Source organism: Patella vulgata, chromosome 7, assembly GCF_932274485.2.
Source record: "Patella vulgata chromosome 7, xgPatVulg1.2, whole genome shotgun sequence".
NCBI lineage: Eukaryota > Metazoa > Mollusca > Gastropoda > Patellidae > Patella > Patella vulgata.
The window spans coordinates 24,159,439-24,181,049 of NC_065885.2; the positions used below are offsets into that span (position 1 = coordinate 24,159,439).

General features: G+C 35.0%; 1 protein-coding gene and 1 long non-coding RNA gene across 2 annotated transcripts; one reads left to right on the top strand and one right to left on the bottom strand.

Moving 5' to 3' along the window:
- Positions 1-315: 315 nt before the first annotated feature.
- On the top strand, positions 316-6,726 carry LOC130013563 (protocadherin gamma-A2-like; the record flags this gene model as incomplete). Its single annotated transcript, XM_056102263.1, has 2 exons — positions 316-927; positions 6,718-6,726. Coding segments are annotated over 2 exons (621 nt in total), but the record flags the coding sequence as incomplete, so codon positions are not given.
- A 10,894-nt stretch (positions 6,727-17,620) lies between these two features.
- Positions 17,621-20,795, bottom strand: LOC126827200 (uncharacterized). Its single transcript, XR_007682603.2, has 3 exons — positions 20,638-20,795; positions 20,290-20,377; positions 17,621-19,142 (listed from the first exon to the last, which is right to left on the bottom strand). It is a non-coding gene; the product is annotated as an uncharacterized LOC126827200 (long non-coding RNA).
- Positions 20,796-21,611: the final 816 nt, after the last annotated feature.

Below are 21,611 nucleotides of genomic sequence, written 5' to 3' on the forward strand. Positions count from 1 at the left end.
TTGGACAGGGAAGCAACACCATCCTATACATTGACTGTCCGTGCTACTGATAGTACACCAGGAGCTTCAGATCGAAGATCAGCTGATACACAGGTCATCATAACAGTTACTGATATCAATGATAGTCCACCAGTTTTTACACCTACAACGTACATAAGATATGTTCTAGAAAGTGCAGCACCAGGTTCAATGGTTGCTACATTAACGTCCACCGACGATGACACTGGTGCCAATGCAACGCCAACTTATTCCATACAATCGGATCCGTCTTCCTTTTTTCAAATCTCAGGTAATACTTTGGTGTTAAATGGCGCTTTGGATTACGAAACGGTGATATCTCATACCGTTGTGGTACACGCCACAGACGGTGGTACGCTAAAGTTAACTGGGACAGCCACAGTCGTGATCAATGTTTTACCCGCCAATGATAACGCACCTGTATTTACAGATCCCAACGGTAGTGCTATCATAAATGAAACTACACCGGTTGGGACAAATATTTATAACGCTACGGCTACTGATAGCGATGTTGGAACTGGAGGGAAAGTGAGTTATTATATCATCAGCGGTAATGGACCGAGTAACACAACTTTCTACATCAACCCTAATCAAGGCGTAACGTATGTATGGTCAGTTTTAGACTACGATACACCCCCACAAATTTACAATCTAACCCTAAAGGCAGAAGACTCTGGTGGACTATTTGATACTATGTGGCTTTCTATTACCCTTACTGACGAGAACGATGAATATCCAGTGTTCACTCAAAATACGTATAATGCAGCTATAAATGAAGACGTAACTGTAGGAACACCTGTAGCCCAGATTGTAGCTAATGATGCTGATTCTGGAGTAAATGGACAAGTTACATATTCAATAGTATCAGGAGATGGACAAACAAGTTTTGAAATTAATCCAGCAACTGGCGTTATCAATATCCAAGTTTTATTAGATCATGAAGTTAAAACTTTATATTATCTGGTTGTACAAGCTGTAGATGGTGGAACTCCAGCATTAACATCTTCTTCATTAGTTAAAGTATCTATCAACGATATCAATGATAATCCACCAATCTTTTCGCCAGCGGATTTTACTGTTAATATATTTGAAGATGTCCCCTTGGGAACATCCGTCACAACAGTTAATGCTAAAGATGCGGATTCCACAGCTAACAGTAACAATATTTTTACTTATTCACTTACGGATAATTTCTTTGGAGTTAATGGTGCTAATGGTATCATCAGTACCAAAGATCTGCTAGACAGAGAAACACAAGCCAGGTAAGAGATGCTACCACAATCTGCATTGATCGTAACGCATTCAATTTATCGGACAAGATCGCACACCCAAAAAAGAGACATACAAGATAGATTGCTGCGTATTTGTTGTTTCCAAGCGGCTTCTTTACTTGATATTATTTGACGACATATTATTTTCAATTTAATTGAGATTTCGGGTTGGGTCATAATAAAGAATGGTTAATATTTGTTCATGTCACCATGTTCTAAGAATCAAACAAGAAGTAATCAGTTAGTAAAAATTGTCGGATTTGAGATGTTAAAATAACTTGTTTTTTTTTGTCGGATTTGAGATGTTAAAATAACTTGTTTTTTTTTGCCATTCTAGCCACATATTAATTTTAAAAGCTGTTGATCAAGGTACCCTATCTTTAACTGGTACAGCAACGGTTACAGTAGAACTAATTGATGTGAATGATAATGCACCTGTTATAACTGGTAACTATGATAGAACGGTATTAGAAAATACCAGTGTTGGTACCATCTTATTTAGAATAGCAGCCACAGATGCTGATGAAAACGAAAACGGAAGAATAACGTTTTCGTTAGTTGGTGGTAACATAGGCGGTGACTTCAGAATAGATGCGGACGATGGTTTTGTCCAGGTAACCAAATCTTAAATTCTGTATACAATCGTTTTTTCGTATTTATAAACAAGAAAAAGTTTATGATTAGTTTATTATTAGTAAGTAGATCATGACGAGTATTTGTTCTGTCTTTTATACTAACGACGGATTATATTTTATATGATTCTTCCTAAAATAAAGGGGGGTTGGATGGCCGAATGGTTAGCACGTGTGTGCTGTATCATAAGGCCCGTCAATGAGTCAACTGACGTGGTTTCGAATCCCCGGTTGTACGTGACAAGGCGTAGGGTCGCCTGTCCAAGCTCGTGGGTTTTCTCCGGGGCCTCCGGTTTCCTCCCACTGCTAAAGACCCCTACGCGCAAGCGAACTATTGAAATAAAATTTTAAAAAACATGTTAGTCCCGAAATGACCTAGTCTGTGTCGAGGGGACGTAAACCCCATCTCTCTCTCTCTCTCTCTCTCTCTCTCTCTCTCCTAAAATAAATATGCATTTTCGTCCAATCTGCCTAGCGAATTCACTTAGTTTTTTTTAATCTTTTCAATCCAGATAAATAATGACCTGGACAGGGAAAGAACACCCAGTTACGTACTTCAGATTAGAGCAGCAGATAATGGTGTTCCTTCAAAATTCACGGACATAACTGTAACAATAACAATTGGAGACATCAACGACAACGACCCTATCTTCATAGGAACACCCTACATGTTTAATATACCAGAGAATGAGGCTAATGGGACCATAGCTGGAACTTTAGCAGCCATCGATGCTGACGAAGGGGTTAATGCGCAGCTAATGTATTATCTGTCTAATTTCTGGACTGGTGACTCGACTCATTTTACTATAAACGGATTAACAGGAGAAATAAAATCTACCGTAATGCTAGACAGAGAATCTATAGCTGAATATCTTGTTCGTTGCAAAGTTCAAGATGGCGGAATTCCACCTCGTTCTACATTCATTAACGCCACCATAACCGTTACAGACAAGAATGATAACTTTCCCACGTTTGATTCGTTTACTTATAGCGTAACAACCCCCGAGAACTCCGCAGTTGGTACCAACGTTCTTGCTGTAACCGTAACGGATAACGACATTGGCATCAATAAAGACTTCACATTAAGCATAGATACCTCAACGGCAGGTGGTGTTCTCGCTGATAATTATTTAACTATAGACACATTAACTCAGATCCTATCAATCAAAACTGTCATCGATCGTGAAACGGTGTCAAATTTTAATTTCTTTTTGAAAGCCATAGACAAGGGAACACCAGCATTAACGTCGAGTGCATCAGTTTCCATAACAGTTTTGGATCTAAATGATAACGCACCGATCTTTAATCCAGTTTTTTATAACTCTGAAGTCGCTTACGCTGGACAATGTACCAATAATATATTGACCGTTTCGGCTACAGACCTCGACGTAGGGACTAATGGAGAAGTTATTTATTATTTGGTCCAAAGTACTTATGATCATCTTTTTACAATGGATATCACGTCAGGTATATTTAATAACATTTTGAAATTTTAGCATTATTCTATATATTCAAACTTTATTTAAGTATTTCACTTTCACAGTTTATGTACTTGGCAAATTTCATATCTATTTTTGTTATGTTCTTTTATCACCTAATAATAATTTTGAAACAATTTCTTACAGGTCTATTAACTTTGAAGTCAACAGCATCAACCAATTTTAATTATTTACTAACAAGCAATGCCAGAGATAATGGCGTACCTTTACAAATTTCTCCCACAGCAGCCACTCTACGTATTGATACCTTTACGCCTAATGAAATCATAATAACTTTCAATTTAAAAATCAGCCGTGCAGATTTCTTAGCTAAACAAACCGAGTTTTTAGTTCAAGCTGCAAACCTTATGAGAGTAAAATATCCCAATGCCCAAACTAGGATTTGGTGTATAGAAGAAAGATCTGGTACCGCCATAATACCTCCTGCCAGACGACGGCTACTAGCTACCAAGTAATGTAACATTCTATTTCAATGAGGGTTTTTTTCTCGGAGAGAAGTTTATGCAAAATGCAGTAACAGTGCTTAGCATTGTTATTTTCCGAACTTAACAGTACGGAATCAGTATCATGTATGGACTAGTGCAGTAGAGCCATGTTGCTTTTCGCTGTGGATAATAGGCCAACAACCAGTTAGTTCATAAATTCTGTAACAATTATATTACTGTCGTATGTTATCACGAGCAATGACGAGCAAACCAGAGTTATCGCCACTGTAATGGCATATCTCATCGGACACACTGTCATTATCTGCTGGTCATTGGCCAGCGTCGTTTTTTACTATATATTTTGAGTTGATATGTTGTCGCACTCCTATTGTTGAGTACCGTTTTTTGATAAAAGAAAAGACAATATTGTTAGCCACCCCTATTATCGCACTCAATTTAAATAAACAATGAGACCAACCATGAGACCTGTCGAAGGGAGGTAATAACACTTAATGTTAAGTGGTATTCTGTTGTAATTCTGCTTAGTTTATTTGTATATCAAAATTATTTTATTGAGGTTATACATATAATCATGTTTTGTCAATGTATGATATAGAATTAGTTATAAACCGAGCAGATTTGGCCAAGCATTGGACCAGGGGTGGCTAATTTCGAAGAATACTATATAGATTAATGCAAATCAAAAATAATACTTGTCTCAAGTAGAGAATTATTCTTCTATTAAAGAACAAAACATGTTCAAAAATACACTATTTTATTTAAAAACTAAAATGATTTCTCCATTTCAGTCCTGTCAGTGTTCATGTTTATGCTCTGACTGATAATAGTACAGATTCCATAACCAATAGGAACCGAGGCAAAACGTTCCTAACCTATGATCAAGCCCTTTCCTTCTTTACAACTGATCCAAACGGCTCACCATCATCAGCAGTAACAGGTAAATTTTGATCAACGGCTAATACATATCTTTTTTAATAATCATTTCCTGCTTCGCACCTCGAAATTCCTAATAGGAAACGATGAAAGCACATCGCCTCTGCTTTGGTTACTGGGCTTTTTTTTATTGGTAAAACAGAACCATAATATACTGCCCCGAACTCCATAATCTGAAGTCAAGGAGATGAGGTGTTTGTCAAGTCGCTTGTTTCTTTTTCCGCTTCTCCAACTGTGTGCTGGTGTAGGCAATCGTTTTTCATTAGTTTGGTACGGGATAGCTTAATGAGAAATATATGTTTGTGATATCACCCGAGGTGGAAGCGGCCTTGGTAGTAGTAGTAGAGGCACCAAAAGAAAACAAGATAACAAGGGTATAAAATTAACTATAAACAGATTAATAAGAAGCAGTATACAGAGTAATCGGTCATTGGAGACAGTTAAAGGGACACATTAAATTGCGAATCATAATGGTGTTTCCAAATGTTCCTTTATTGAAATCACTAATAGCTTTTATATTGTCATATTTGAATGCCAGTTAAATCATGAAGACAGCTCTTGATAATTATTTCTTACAGGTCCTAACTGGAATTACTACTCTGTGGAAACTGTTAGACCTTACCAAGAACAGACTACAGCATGGAACGACACACCTACTGGAATAGCTGTCATCACTATTATCTGTTTAGTGCTTTTGTTTTTGTTAGCTTTATGTATATATTTATGTATAAGACGTTACAGGCAGAGACAAAGGTAATACGATCAACTTTAATTAAAACAAATAGTATTAAAGCATATAATGTGTAATCCATGTAATCCATAAGGGAGCCACGGTGGCTAGGTGGTTAAGACGCTGGCTCGCTAGCCTGGAGGTCAGATGTTCGATCCCTGCATTGGCCGAGAAAGTTCATCGGGATTTTCCGACGTGGTTTCCCCTTGTCAGTGGTGCAGAACGGGGGGCCTGACAAGGACAGCTGTCTAGTCCTTTGGATGAGACGAAAAACCGAGGTCCCGTGTATACATTGGAATGCACGTAAAAGATCCCTTGGCAGTTGGAATTCGATATAAGAGTAGGCGATAGTGCCGCTGTCCGGGCAAAATTTCCCTCATAGCACACTGTATGGCGTATGCCCGTCTTCATTAGCCCAGTATAGGAGCAGAACAGTAGGACGTTAAACCCAATTTCATTTCATTTTGTAATCCATAAGGACAAATTATAATCACCATTTTAAGTTCTTTCACTCTTTACCTTATTGATGACGTAGGACAAATTATAATCACCATTTTAAGTTCTTTCACTCTTTACCTTATTGATGACGTAGAAAGACATTTCCACCGTTCAAGTCCTTGATAACATGTGACTGTCAGTGGAATTACTTCTTTAATCTGAGACGGGTTCCACATTGGGGCTTACGGAAAACCCCTAACAAAACTCAGAATTTGGGATCGCAAATATTTTGAAGTGAACTTAAAGCGACACATGTCAAGTTCCATAAAAATGTTTGACACGTGGTAGTATTTTTCATTTGGGCATATTTGTTGGAAAATTGAAATATCGTTCCGTCTAAAAGATTATGAACTCGATACAAATATTGGTGGAGCTCTGGAGATATCACTTCATTTACACTTTCAAACTCGTGAAGGAAATACATGACAAAATTGTATTTAATTACACCCCATTCAACGTTTAGTTATTTCGCAGATTTTATAATCTTATTCTGATCAATTAAACGTCTTCACTGTAAGTTAAACCTCATTTCATTTCATTTGTGATCAGTTAAATGTCCATTTTTTGTTTTCCTTGTTTTCTTTACAGACCAATTAAACCAGCTCGTGCCCAACTTGTTGATAATAAATCTAAAATGAAAAATGGTAACGTATTAATTATTTACGATAATTTAGATATATTGTCTTTTAGAATTTTTAAAAAAAAAAATAAAGCTTACATTGTGTGAACGTGTAACTGAAACCGTGTGGACACTCATTTTGTTTAGATGAAGTTTGACTTTCATCACATCAAACCCTGACCTCCATCTTGACAACGCTATCGCCAGTCATATTTTCGTTATTTTTATTCAGGTGAAATTCCTGATTTAGATCAGGATTTGAAGAAACATCCTCCTCCTGCCATTCTGTCTCTACCAATGGTTACTAAATCTAAGGTAAGATAATTAAATAGTGTCCGTGGATCACGAGAGCTTTCATTGGAAAACGGAATGAGTTACTACGGGAATACGTAATGAGTAAATACTGATCGGAGTGTCGCGTATCTCTAAAATAATATAAGCGACTTTGAAGAATAACTTAAGACCTCCAATGGCTTCAGATTAAATGGAATTGCTGCTTTGTAGTCCCCCCATGAAGACTTTTCTTTGGTAATCGTCACTATATTGACACAGCTATAGATTCTAAGAGATTCATCGTTTCACCATTTTATAAATTTTAGACCGTGCCAGTTAAGCCATATGATGAAGACTTTTTCTGGGGTGGGCAGATCGCTCCTTTAAGTACTGCTGGTACCCGCCTTCAAACAATGACACCTTTACCTGTTGTAGATGATGCTCCATCGCACCGAATATCAAACCGCAACTTTGACGGAATGGCCGTAGATCCAGGTAAAATAATTATTATTTAAAGGTGAAAGAACGATTGCATGATATATTATAATACATATATTTTAACTTTGGTGATATGTATTTAGACGTGCGTAGTAAATATCGACTAGTGAATTTAAAAGATGTAAAATAGGATGGAAATAAATACATGTGAAACACGTCAGTTAAACTATAGCAATCTTATTTCTTGATATTTCTTTTTTAAAAATGAAAGGGGGTGTGTGTGGTTTCTTTTTTTTGGGGGGGGGGGGGTATATAACGGTCGAATTTGCATTTTCTGGTAACTTTAATTGTAATACTGATTTATGCTAACCTCTTTAGCAATAATGATTTCCGAACATTTATCCGCTTTGAATTAGTTAATGTTTATTGGATACTTTATGATTGAATCAATTAACATTGGCATTATTATATATAGTTTCAGGTAATTTGTACGAATACAACACAAAAACAAATGCAACAAGATGGATTAATACGCCTGATGGCAAAACAGCACGTATCAGTAATCTAGTGGCTTAAAGACAGAGCACAGGCGATAAATGAGCTGCTGACATGTATTCCTTTTGACTGACTAAGAAAATATTTTATTTTTATACAAATTGTTCTGTTCATCATCAATCTGATTAAAATACAGATCTATATTTCGTTTCGGTTTTTTATACTGTCAATGACCTACACTACATGAAGATCTGACCGGATGTAGTGGAAGGTCGTGTCAGAGATCTTTTGACCCTAAGACGTTTCTAGCGGTTTACCCACAGTTTCGTGCATCGCACCCCAAGAACTCGCCGTAACAGACCATTTTATTGGCTTATCCCTCATTTCAACCAGAACGCAGGTTATATTACAACTCTTCAAATCCCAGTGTTGTGAAGACAAGTAAAACGAAATTTTGAACTATATAAAAACGAATCGAAATATGAGCTGTGTTTTAATCAGATTGGTTCATCATATACCGCTAGTGATGCCAGACCATAGAAACTCACCAAGATATGTCTTCTTTCCCCAAATACACATTGCTATGAATGATAAATATTTTGATATTTTATTGCAACATTTCAACAGGGCTTCTGTCTAGTTATCAAGCAATGAGAATAATTGCATGAATGAATTAATTAATTATGGAGGTACATTGCTGATTTTTTGTTCTTTATTATTTACTCCCTTCGTGTTACTTTTTGTACAAATACTTGATGTACTCGGTTATATTGTCTTTGATTATTGTATATCAATGTAATTGACAAACTACACAATATTCCAAAATAATTCACCTAACTGCTGGACATTGGGCTCACTCAGTCACAAATTATAACCAGATATACGCATTATAAATCATTGAAATATTTTAATATATGTATTTCTGGGTGCTTCGCTCCTTGTAGCCCTCCCCGAAACCAGGAATATGAATATTGTAACGGGGATGCGAGGAGTGGGGTGCAAACCTATAGATCCACTATTATTTTTTAAAACGGTTCATTAACGTCAATAACAATATCATTTATTCTGTGATAAACCCACTTATATGACACATTTATGCTCTCTGTGATTATTTACTGTGATAAACGTATTCTTGATGAGATACACTCATTTAATTTGTGATAAAGTTTTTCCCTTTGTGATCAACCTATTTCTACTTAAAGGGACAATAACACTCTTGCTGGCTTGACAGCTCCAGAAAATAAAAAATAACCTTATTCTAAGTACTAGATGTGTTGGTGTCCTACCTGTTGTGTAAATTATCCATTAAATCCAATTTTACTTGTCCAAAGGGTTCAAAAATATTTTTAAATCCAAGTCACATTTGAAAAGCTTTACGTCAGGCTTTTCAAATCATTTAGTTGAAGTTTTCGAATTTTTTAAATTAGGTGTGTTAAGATGAATTTTGTATCATCAATTAATTGGAATATTGTAAAATAGTATAATTTGTTGACCAGAATAAAGATTGGGACATATTATTCAGTTACAACAAGAGTGGTATTGAGCCTTTAAATAAGCTGGCTTTGCTGTGTTGGCGAGGGAAGGGGGTAGTTGTGACAGGGTGGTTCAGTGGGAAAAACATGATTTTCCACATCACACGTTTGATTGACTAACAAATATGTTATATTATTTTCTAATATTTTCTAACTGTGATACTGTATCATTTGATAATAAAACTGTGAGATTAACGTGTATATTTAGCCTAAGTCATATTAAAGGGCCAATCTCGATGATATTTTTGAGAATAAAACTGCTTAATTTTGTGTGAAAACCCCTTAAAAAAACTCTACCTTAGGGCCGAACAACAAACTCAGTATACGTGATACGTTGTCAAACAACTTAAACCCGTCAGTCTCCACCTGGAAATGGAGACTGGTGGCCCAAGCTGTATTATGCGGTGTCTGGATGAAACAAGACTTTTTATTTTATAAATTTATAAAATATAACGTGTATGTGACATTTAGCGTTCGTTATCAAGTACAGAACATGCATAACGCACTGGGTATGACCTCTAAAGGGACGGTAATAGATTATCAGGTCACAAAGACCCGAAATCTTAAAAGGGTTACGTGTCCGGATAAGTGGTTTTGACGTTCACGTCCAAACGAAACAATATTTTGTGCTGAAATTTTCAGACAAGGTAAATGCACCATTCCTCTATAGCTTAACCCTTAAATTTCATACGTACAAAGACTTTTCTTTCTGAGACTCTGTTAAAATCGGGATGGTCCTTTTAAAGGTGCAACGAAACAGATTGTTCATATTGGCTACTCTCGAACGTCAAAAGAGTCAACCATACCTCTACCAACTTTCTTTGGCTTTATAGCCTCCATCGGTGCAGAACAGTAGGACGTTAACCCACATTTCATTTCATAGAACACTATATTTAGCTACAGCAGTGACGGTGATTGGTATACATCGAGAATGTTATTAAAGCCTTCTTATCAGCATTGGAAACAAATTCATTACATTACACATATTTTTGATAAAATAATTTAAGTTTCTGATCCAGGTATTTCCTTGATAGTTTGCATGCCCTAGAATCGAAGAAGACTGTTTGAATTTTAATCTTCTGTCAGGTTTTGGTGAATATTCGGAAGGATCAAGAAGTAGACAGACGTAAATTAGGGTGACCGTCAACTGAAATGACGCCACTGCCTATAGGTTCCTTTGACAAGGCCTAGCAGGCAATCGAAATGGTCAACTCCTTTCAATATTTTTATCAGATGATTGTGACTGCCAATGTGACATACTGGACTCTTTGTCATTACAAGGATTAAAATCATTCGAATGTTCAAAGGATGTTATAAGCCAAGAAATGTCGTGGATTTAACATTAAAGTCAGTTGATATGGAAGACCATTGACGTTTAGGATTTATCTCCCATTAAGAATTTCTTAATTAAAACCCGTATACACCTTTTTAGACGGATAGACGGATAGACAGATTAAATAAAAAAGGTTATTATTATTAAATATCCAAGTTAAATGTACAATAAAATAAACTAATCATTAGATAACTCAACGTTCGGGCGAATGGCTGATCACATAAGATCACACATCAGATATTCAGGTAACGATGGACACCACTTGTGATGTCTCTCAAAGGTCAGTATCGATCTTTCTTCTAAATAAATAACTAAAAAATAGTAGAACTGTTGACTTTCAAACTGGTAATTTTGATATGAATCAAAAATTTAACGACATGTTTATGATGAGCGTTCGTGGAGGATAGGTGTGGCAAGAGGTATCAAGACTTGTTCGTTCGTTCTTTCGTTCCTGGAGTTTTACCTTCACTTCCACCAAGGGTGATATCGTAAATCAAAACTTGTATCAAACGTAGGTTTTATATTTACACTGCATATAATCTAGTGAGTAGTGACACTAGTTTCATTGATCACAATAGATCGTAAGTAGTGTGTATTTGATTAAAGACTTGATAACTCCCATAAATTTTATTGACCATGTTAATATTATTATAATAGGTATGTTAAGCTTTAATGACCGTTTCCTAGAGGAATTTGGAGAAATTATTTTTGACAATGGTTTTACAAGATTGGTATTTGGAGATTTGTATTTGGAAATTTGTTATTCGAGATTTTTGTCCTTGTATATTTACATATCTGATATAACAATTGTCTGGTTTGTAAAACAAATATTGATTTTAAGATACCAGTGTTAATTTTAGTTTACAAATGTCGAAATACGGCATCAAATGAAGAAATAAGAATAAACAACCATGAATTCAGAACTAAGAATAAAGAGCTGTATGGTCTTCCATACTAAACACAAGGAAGGGGCAATTTACCTGATGAGACCAGCCGTGGCGGCGATAATCTGTCGAATGACACCATTAATGAATGGTTTGAGACATATAGTGACTGGGTTTGTGAATGGAAGGTTTGCCAAACTTTCCCAATTTTGATCTCAGCGCTTGTGTCAGACGTGATGTTGAATATTATAATAATACGGTCGCTGTGGGTTGTTTCTTGTATAGATTTAATCTGATTAAAATACAGATCTATATTTCGTTTTTTTTTTTTTATACTTTTGATGGCCTCTACTACATGAAGATCTGACCGATTGTTGTGGAAGGTGGCGTCAGAGGTCATATTAGCAGTTCTTGACCCTATGACTTCAGACATTTGATTAACCGATCAGCGTTGATGTTTCTCGTAGGTTACCCACAGTTCTGTGCAACTCACGCCAAAAACTCGCTGTAACAGACCGTTTCATTCGCTAATCCCTCACATCATCCAGAATGCGGTTTATATAACAACTCTTCCAAATCCTAGTGTAGTAAACAGAAGTAAAACAAAATTTTGAACTATAAAAAAAAAAACGAAATAGGATCTGTGTTTTAATCAGATTGGAAAAGATTGTACTTTGTGAAAGAGATTTGGTTTATTTGGCTTTTAGTACAATTTACTTTGTAATAACTATACTACTAAAAACAGCGACAAAAATGAAATATACCCGAATAGAACTAAGAAGCCACTTTGAATTACCGATTTTTTTGTGTCTGAGGGTGCATGTTTTTATTGTTTATTTGTTTGACAGTTTAAGTTTTGTGAAGGGAAACAAATAACACGTTTCAGCAATACCATTTTAATGATTGACGTTATTATTGTCTCGTGACATGAACACTAATAAAATAGTTAATTCAATCTCGTGATATTTCAGCTGATCAATACGAAGTCATCTATAATAATTTTGTTAATATTTGTGTGCTTATTGTTGCGATAGTTACATATCGTCACGACTATGTCCTCATAACAGTGAAATATCGGTACAGATAAATTCCCAGTTTGGCTATACTATAATAAGTATTACTAAAAGTTGGATATTAGTATTTGATATAATGAAAGAATGTGTAGATTCTATGTTAAAATATCAGGGTCACCGTCAGAATGACGTAGTAAATCATATTACATATCATACGCACAACTGGTTAATTTAAAATCATACAATCCATCTTTTATATTCTATATAAGTCAAAGTAGAATAGAAAATAAGGTAATGAATAGCACCTGTTTACTTCATGTCGCATACTCTTTATCGTCGTTTCTAGTATAATACCTTAATAATGTAGTATACATATATATAATGTATATTAACTCCATTGCTTGATATAATAACCTATTGGCTCTATTATTTATGGACAAGAACTCTTTGAATAGATATCTACATGTACAGTAGTATTAACCTACATTACTTTCAATACGTTCCTTAATCATATAAATGTTTGAATTGTTCATTAATAACGACGTTTTTGGTTTTTAATGAACTTTCGGCATACTTTTGATCATTTGTTGATTAGTGTCCATGACGTTTGTCAATTGAAATGTATCCTTGCAGAAATCATATATAGATACTTAGTCATAAATAATAAATTTCATTAAAGAGCGATTAAGCTCACTGATAGATAGTTACTGGCTAACCAATGAACTGGCGACGATTTTTAAAGAACTTTGGGTCGGATAATAAGATATTTTAACGTATTTATTATATTTCGAGAAACTTTCGTGGGAAAAGTAATTACAAGTGAACAGTCGAAAACATGTGAAATCTTTAGCTAGGTGTGGTATATGATTTATACGTTGCGAAATAAAATATATTATTATGTAAGTAAATTCACTTTATTTTTATATTTCGTTTCGGATTTAAAAATTTATACATATATTTAACTGCTGTTTATATCATTTAAATACATGATATTTCAACAGATACGTAAAAACAAATAGAGTGGTTTTTTTCACCAGTGGATAAAAATAGTGAAAATCAAATAATTGTGTGGCATTTAGTATAAAGGTGGATTTAAAAGAAATAGAGTTGCCTTTTTCTCCAGTGAATGAAAATAGTGAAAAAAATAAATAAATAAATGTGTGGCTTTTAATTTAAACCTAATAGAATACGTTTAGTTTATTAAACATAAAAGAATATTTCATTATTTTTAAGCTTCTATAAAGCGATTTCTACGTCGGTATAAACTAATTTCTACCTTTTATAGAGATTTAAATCATTTTTTTATTATTAAATGTAGAAATGCTAATGTCTTATAAGCATGAGGAGGTAGGCAGGTCGGCTAGAATATCAAACTGCTGTTGATTAATTGCATGTGTCGCTAAAGATACGGTTAGAAGTTTAGTGAAATTTGTGCAACCAAGTTTTAATAATTGCTGGTAGGTGTACAGTCAGGGACGGTTGTAGAAAATGCGGGGCGCAATTTGGGAGGCCCGGAGTTACAGGATATGAATACATTGCAGAGGAGGAGGATATAAGAAAATAGCCATACCTGGCAGCCCTTCTGCCAAACTGCCTGGAAAAATTTTCAGGGGACCCTTTCTAGTGCGGGGCTCAATTAGGGGAAATTGGCAAACGTGCCAAAAACCCGCCCATTGTAGAGTCTCAAATGCTGTTATAATGGGCGTAGACCTTATTTATTGCATGTGGCCATTGTCAAATTTCGTCTGCTGTATATTTCATTCAAATACATAATATTCAACAAATATGTAAACACTAAAGGGGCTAATGAAGACGGGCATACACCATACAGTGTACTGTAAGGGACATTCTGTCCTAGCAGCGGTAGCACGGCCTACTGTCATAAGGAATTAAAAAAAAATCCGGAAAGATAAAGTGATTGTTAAATTTCTTGGAAGAGAGCAAATCAGCCCCACCCCCATCCGATGGAATGAACCACGTTTCTTAAAAAAATGGCTAGAAGTGATTCTAATTTGAAAACCCGAATACAATGTATATCTATTGCAACATTAAATGATGAAGGAATTCCCAGTAATTCATACAAATTTAGTAGAAGGAGTTTGTTTGCAATTATTGCATTATGCCAATTGAAATATATATATATCGAACAGCAGACCAGATTAGGACCCATACAAGCCTTAAGCATCACTTTAAAGAATTTGGTGCCCCAATTTATAATAAGCCATAATAAACCACAAATGAATTTACATTTGTCAAAATGAGGTTTATACGCGTCATTATTAATTAAGAAAAGCCAGGTAACAGTAAGAAAACACAAAAATAACGAAAACTAATTAAAAGATCGTAATTAAGCTTTAAATTTGTCATCTAACATGGCAGAAATTCCGTGGTGGCCCCATTAACTTGATGCCCTAGGCAGGTGCTTAGTTTGCTTAATGGTTAATCCAGCCTCGTTTAACGGCATTAAAAATATTAAACAATAATGACAAGTTAAAATAGCATTACTTGTATAGAAGTACCAGGAATTCTCATTAATAACTTTACAAATCGTTTAGGACAACATTGATCGCTGGTTTCAGTGAATAACTAAACTAAACATCGTCCTTTTCAATATCAATTTCTACACGTATACCCATTATAACAAAATATCTATCGTTCTTTAAGTTACTCTCAATGATTGAATAGGACGAAACAGATAACGATTTTCGATTAATGCCAATGTTTTTGCTTTTGCAAGTTTTGCTAGGTCGTTTCGGTTGCTATCCCATTAGCGATACTCTATAGAATTTGGACAGTTTATTTGCTGACAAAAAAAAAAACAAAACATTTTGTCATTCCATTTTAGGAACCCTGCAGTTACTTTAATGTTATTGTAATCGTATTATTATCGATTACCGATTTATTGGCTACAGTTGGTTAATTATGATGACAAACACGGATCATCGATAACGTTACTGTTTATCCATGTCAGTATGTCAGTATGGCTAAATTGAAGGTTTTAAGGAATTCTGGTATTTAAACGGATCATTCGTAACTAAACATTGAATTATATCAAAGAAAACATCACTTTCAAAGAATCAACCAATTAAACAGTGAAGATAATTCTTAAGTTTAATCGAAAAATTATTATAATATTATTTTGAAACAAAAGGCAGAGTGTTCTCTAGGCTATAGTTCAACCAGTATCTTTATCTCTGATAAGGTAAGGCAGTTTAATATGTAAATTAGTTTCCAATTATATACCATCACTTAAAGACACAGATTTAGGCCACTCCTTGCAATATCACCCCTAGCGTAATAACCGAGAATTTGATTAATTACGTTGGGCACTATTACAGGTGTTGCAATTTTAAGAATTCTTCGGAAGTACCGTTGACTGTTAGACGCTTAATGCAATACTTGATTCAGTTTTCAGATATTCTAGAGAATGAGGCAATACATAAAACTATGCCAATAAATGTTTGGTGGCATTGTGTGTGCCATAAATAATTACTGCCATGTGCACAGCACTAGTTCCATTTCAATTCTGGCTATGTGAATCTCCAGAATAAAGTTTATTACATCTACGTGAAATGAAATAAATATTCACCATACTGTTACGTCTAATACCACGTGTACGACACTAGTGTAACTGCAACCCTTCTTCTCACTCATTCTTACAGCCAGTAAATTAATTATAATCGAGGTTGTGAGATGGTGGAGTTCACACAGATCGTAATTTCGATAAGTCAAGTAGTATTTTAAAATTACAAACTGGGTATATTCGACTTCATACTATTAATAAGAGGTCGAAATGCTTCTGCTGGAACACAAATTCTCTTAAATTTCATACTGGACAAATCAGTGCTGACAGTTCTCGCTGTAATAGTTTAAAAATAGATAATGACAAGGGAATATGTTGAACATTTCAGTCAAATTACTTTATTCTTGGCGAAGTTATGAATGTTGGAAGTTTTTCATTTTCATTGCTACCTTTGTTACGATAATAAACAATGTCTCGATTTTCAATTTTTAAATTAAATTATTAAATGGCGATAGTGTTTCAATCCATTAAAAATCGCGACCAAAAGAAAGACCTGCAACTGGCAGATTTAACCCGAAACAGTTCATATGTCTTTGTTTAAATGTATTTAGAGTTTGTAGTTAGACATGGAGTATACCCTTGTACCTGATACCATAATTAAACATATTTTGCACCCGTGTGTTCTCCCATTTCGAGTTCTTAGGGGAGGTTAATCTTTTTAGTAAAAAATGAGGAGGTATAGAACTGATGCGCATTGAATCTTCTGTATTTAGGATGGGTATGCCTTTGAATATTCATTGCTAAATGATAGGTTGTGTCTAATAACAGCCTCCAGATAAGTAGCTTCAAATGTGACGAGAATGCCTGTTCCTGTTTGAATTCATGTACACTGTAAAAAAACTTGTGTTGAAACAACACAAACTTGTGTTGTTTTCAACACAAGTAAGGTGTCTCTATTTAACAACACAAACTTGTGTTGAAACAACACAAAACTTGTGTTAAATGTTGAAACAACACAAAACTTGTGTTAAAATTTATCAAACAACACAAACTTGTGTGAAAATCTACACAATACTTGTGTTGAAATTTTTGAAACTTGTGTTGAAATGTTTGAAACTTGTGTTGAAAATTTGAAACTTGTGTTAAAATTTCTGAAACTTGTGTTGAAATTTCTGAAACTTGTGTGATTTCATACAAACTTGTGTATAACCATCCACAAAAACTTGTGTTGTGTTTTTCCCCAATTTATATACAGTATAGCAACCTTTTTATGCAGGACCCATCTCTTTGCTCTGTTAGACCTGTAAAGTTTGATAAAAGAAGGAAACAAAATTTTTTTTTGTTTTTGTAAGATTATTATTTATTCATAAAATCATAGGAAAAAGTAAATTAATACATCAAAACTAAATAGATATTTGAAATGTTAACAGAAAAACAGAGAATTCTAATACTAATTATATTGTGTTATATATAATGACCCCCCCCCCCCCCCCACACACACACACACAAACCCCACTTTACCCATCACAAAATATAACATAGCTATTTAAATTGTTCTTAACCCCACACATTTTACCTATCACAAAATATAAAATAGCTATATAAATTGTTCTTTACCCCAAAACAAGAACTGAGAATATAAAGATATGTACACAGTATCCCTACCCCATACTCCAAAATATATAATTCAAATAATATCTAAATTTAATAACATCCAAACCAAGCACTAAGATTAATTATGCACTAAACTGAAACAATTTCAAAAACTGAAAAGTGCTACAACATCACACTACAAGTGATTTGTGAGACATATAGTAATAACTAATATACACAGAAAACTAACAAATGAAAAATGCACTATTTTGCAGGAGTAATAAAATGATGTAAAACCTTTTCCTCATTAAAAAAACCCGAAACAAAATGAATATTTTGTAAATAAAAGAAGCAAAGCATCAAGATTACAGGATTGAAATAAAAAAATATCATATGTACAAAAAATTTATATACAATCACAAGTCATAAGCCACAGTGGTTCAGTGAGTATAAGGTGTTGGCCGAGAAATTTCAACTGGATTTTCCTGCATAGTTCCCACTTGTCAGTAGTGTTGGATATGGCAAGAATAATTGGGTACAAGCCCGGAATCGAAAGAGAGAGAGAGAGAAATGGGGTTTAACGTCCACTTGACACAAACTAGGTCATTTCGGGATTAACATATGGTTTAATTTTATTTCAATAATTCGTTGCGCATAGGGGTCTTTAGCAGTGGGAGGAAACCGGAGGTCTCGGAGAAAACCCACAAGATTGGACAGGCGACCCTACTCCTTGTCACGTACAACCGGGGATTCGAAACCACGCCAGTTGACTCAATGACAGGCCGTATGATACCGCACGCACGTGCTTACCATTCGGCCATCCACCACCCCCTCCCCCATTCCCGGAATCGAAACCATCCCCACTGCGTTCACTTAGAAGAACCCTTGACAATTGAATTATTTGACTCAATGACAGACTTCCTGATCAAATGTGTGCGTGTTAATCATTCCCCCCCCCCCGGGTTCCCGTTAAAGAACCCTTGACAGTTGAAATATTTGATATAAGAGTAGGGTGTAGGGCAGAATCACTCTAAGAACACAGAAAAATAGGATACTAAACCGTATTTCATTTCATAAGCAAGAGAAAGTCACCTTTATGTAGGTCAAGGTTTTTTGTAATTCTGGGTGTATTTGATCTACATTTGGTTTCTAGTAATGCCTATTAAATACTTTATGATTTCTGACCAAATTCTAAGTGATTTATATGTCACTTTACTTGCTATATTATACATACATTTCTGAAGAGAATTAAAATCTAATTGTGTTTTGGAAGAAAATTTAACATTAATAACAAAAAATAAATATCTAAAAATTGGGTCAAATGCATTCTTTCCCAGAAGTATAAAATAAATTGATGCTTGGGTTTTCTTGTTGTTATCATACAGCAAATACTCTTTCAATGGTGTTCCAGCCTAAAAAATAAAAAGTAGGCAATAAGAATACTTTCTATGGTTCACAACGTTTAAATAAACAATTTATTTTGCCACATCGAGACCGAGTCTCTATTTGGTTTCAACTTTGCGTAACGCTTATTGTGTCTTGTCCAGTTACAGACCCAGGCAGATTATTATGCTCAAATCAAATGAGTTAGAAGTCAGAAAAAAGTCTTGAGATTTGGGACTGAAGTCTCATAATAGGTCAACTATTCACCCTTTCATACATGTATTGTCTGCAAATCCAGATTCCCTACTACATCATGGCAGCACCTATTTACTTGGCAATGTCTAATTATTTTTGGACCCATTCTTATTTTATTTCCATTGACAACAAATTGGATATTACCCTTTAAAATCTATTGAAATCTATTTGAAAGTAAAATACTGTCCATCATTATTTTATTGCTATTTACTGTAAAAATACACATACATGTAGGGCCTATCGCAACTTGAAGGAAATCAATGGATGTGATTGGCAAAAATCAAGCATGTCAAGTACTTGAAACAGCAGAGTCCTAGGCATTGCCCCAAGAAGAATAACTAGATTACCAAGCAAGTGTATAGAAGTACTTCCTGATTAAAAATACAAATATATATGTTACTTACATTTTGCGTGTTTTCCCCTTGTCAGTGATACAGGACGGAGGACCTGACAAGGACAGCTGTCTAGTCGTTCGGATGGGACGAAAAACCGAGGTCCCGTGTACACATTGGCGTGCACGTAAAAGATTCCTTGGCAATTGGAATTCGATATAAGAGTAGGCTGTAGCGCCGCTGCCCGGGCAAAATTCCCTTCATAGCACACTGTATGGCGTATGCCCGTCTTCATTAGCCCAATTTATGAGCAAAACAGCAGGATGTTAAACCCCATTTCATTTCATTTTCAAAATTATAAAATAATTTGATGGCTTAATATTCAAAAGGTACAGTCCTTCATGTTTATAAAATTGTACGGGAGCCATAAAAAGCTCCTGATACCTTGAATATATGCAGTTTAAAAGTAAACAAAAATCTCAATATTTAGGAGAGAAATGGGGTTTAACGTCCATCCAACACCCCCCCCCCCCCACCAAGTGTATAGAACCAGTTCCTGATTTAAAAAGCAAATATGCATGGTACTTACATAGTCTTTGTCTGATAAGCAAGATCTGTGAGAAAACGTCTCCACAATATCAATAGCCCTTTCCAACTTGATCTTCCGAGGTGGGTAACTGAACAAAAAAATGGCAATGTATTAGTTGGCTTAAATTGACTAGACAGTTTTGATTAATTAAAAAAATGTTAATTTAATTACATTTGTTTTGTTTCATGTGTTGGTTTGCTTTGCCACAGATGAGACAGTGATATCTACATATAACTAAGATTCTGTCTCTGCTCATACATGACGTGTACAGTTTTACTATACTAAACTGAATTTTAGATTTCAAAATAGCATAACAATCTTTTCTATTAGAATTGAATAGTTACCCACCAAGAAAAAGCTGCTCTATCATCATTTTTTCCAGCCATTTCTTCTTCCATTTTTTTCTTTTATAATTTCTTTTGTTATTACATGATCTTTTTCTGGGTGATTTGCATATACATCCAATATTGAAAATGAAAAAATAAATACATGATATGTAATTTACGATTAAAGCTACATTACCATATATACAAACTGTGTGATATGAAATTGAAACTAATGTATCTATATGTATCAAAAGTTTTAATCCCAAGGAACTACCTAAGCCGTAAAAGTCTATCTTAATAATCCCTGTTTGTCACATGGTTTAACTGTCGCAGTAATTAGAAGACGGCCATGGTGACTGAGTAAATTAGGTGCTGGCACACTAGCATGGAGGCCACAGGTTATCTCTTGGGGTTGACCGAGAAAGCTCATCTTGATTTTGCAGAGTGGTTTCCCCTGAGATCCAATGTACACATTGGCGTACACATAATAGTTCTCTTGGCAGTTTGAATTCGGTATGAGAGTAGGCCATAGTGTCGCTGCCCAGACAAACATTTTCACTTAGCACAATGCATTAGACCAGTCGGAGCTGACCAGTAGGACGTTGTCTTTAAACCCCATTTCATTTCAGGTAATCTAGTATTTTTCTAGTAAGATTGAAGTCTCTCTACTTTCTTTATATGTAAATATCATATTTGAAATAAGTCATACTTTTATTCGATATGGGGTGGGGCTGGGGGGAATGGTCTAGTAGGTAATGCATGCGCATGAAATCACAGGGTCTGTCATTGTGTTAAGTGGCATGGTTTCAATTTCAAGGAATAGAGTCGCCTGTCCAATCTCTTGAGTTTTTTCGCTGGGTCATTCGGTTTCCTCCGTTTTCTAAATACATGTACCCCTACGCCAAGCGAATTATTCATATTAAATTGAAGCATACCTTCTCTAATCTCTGGGTCCTTTTGTTTCCTCCTTTTGCTATTAAATACCCATACCTGCAA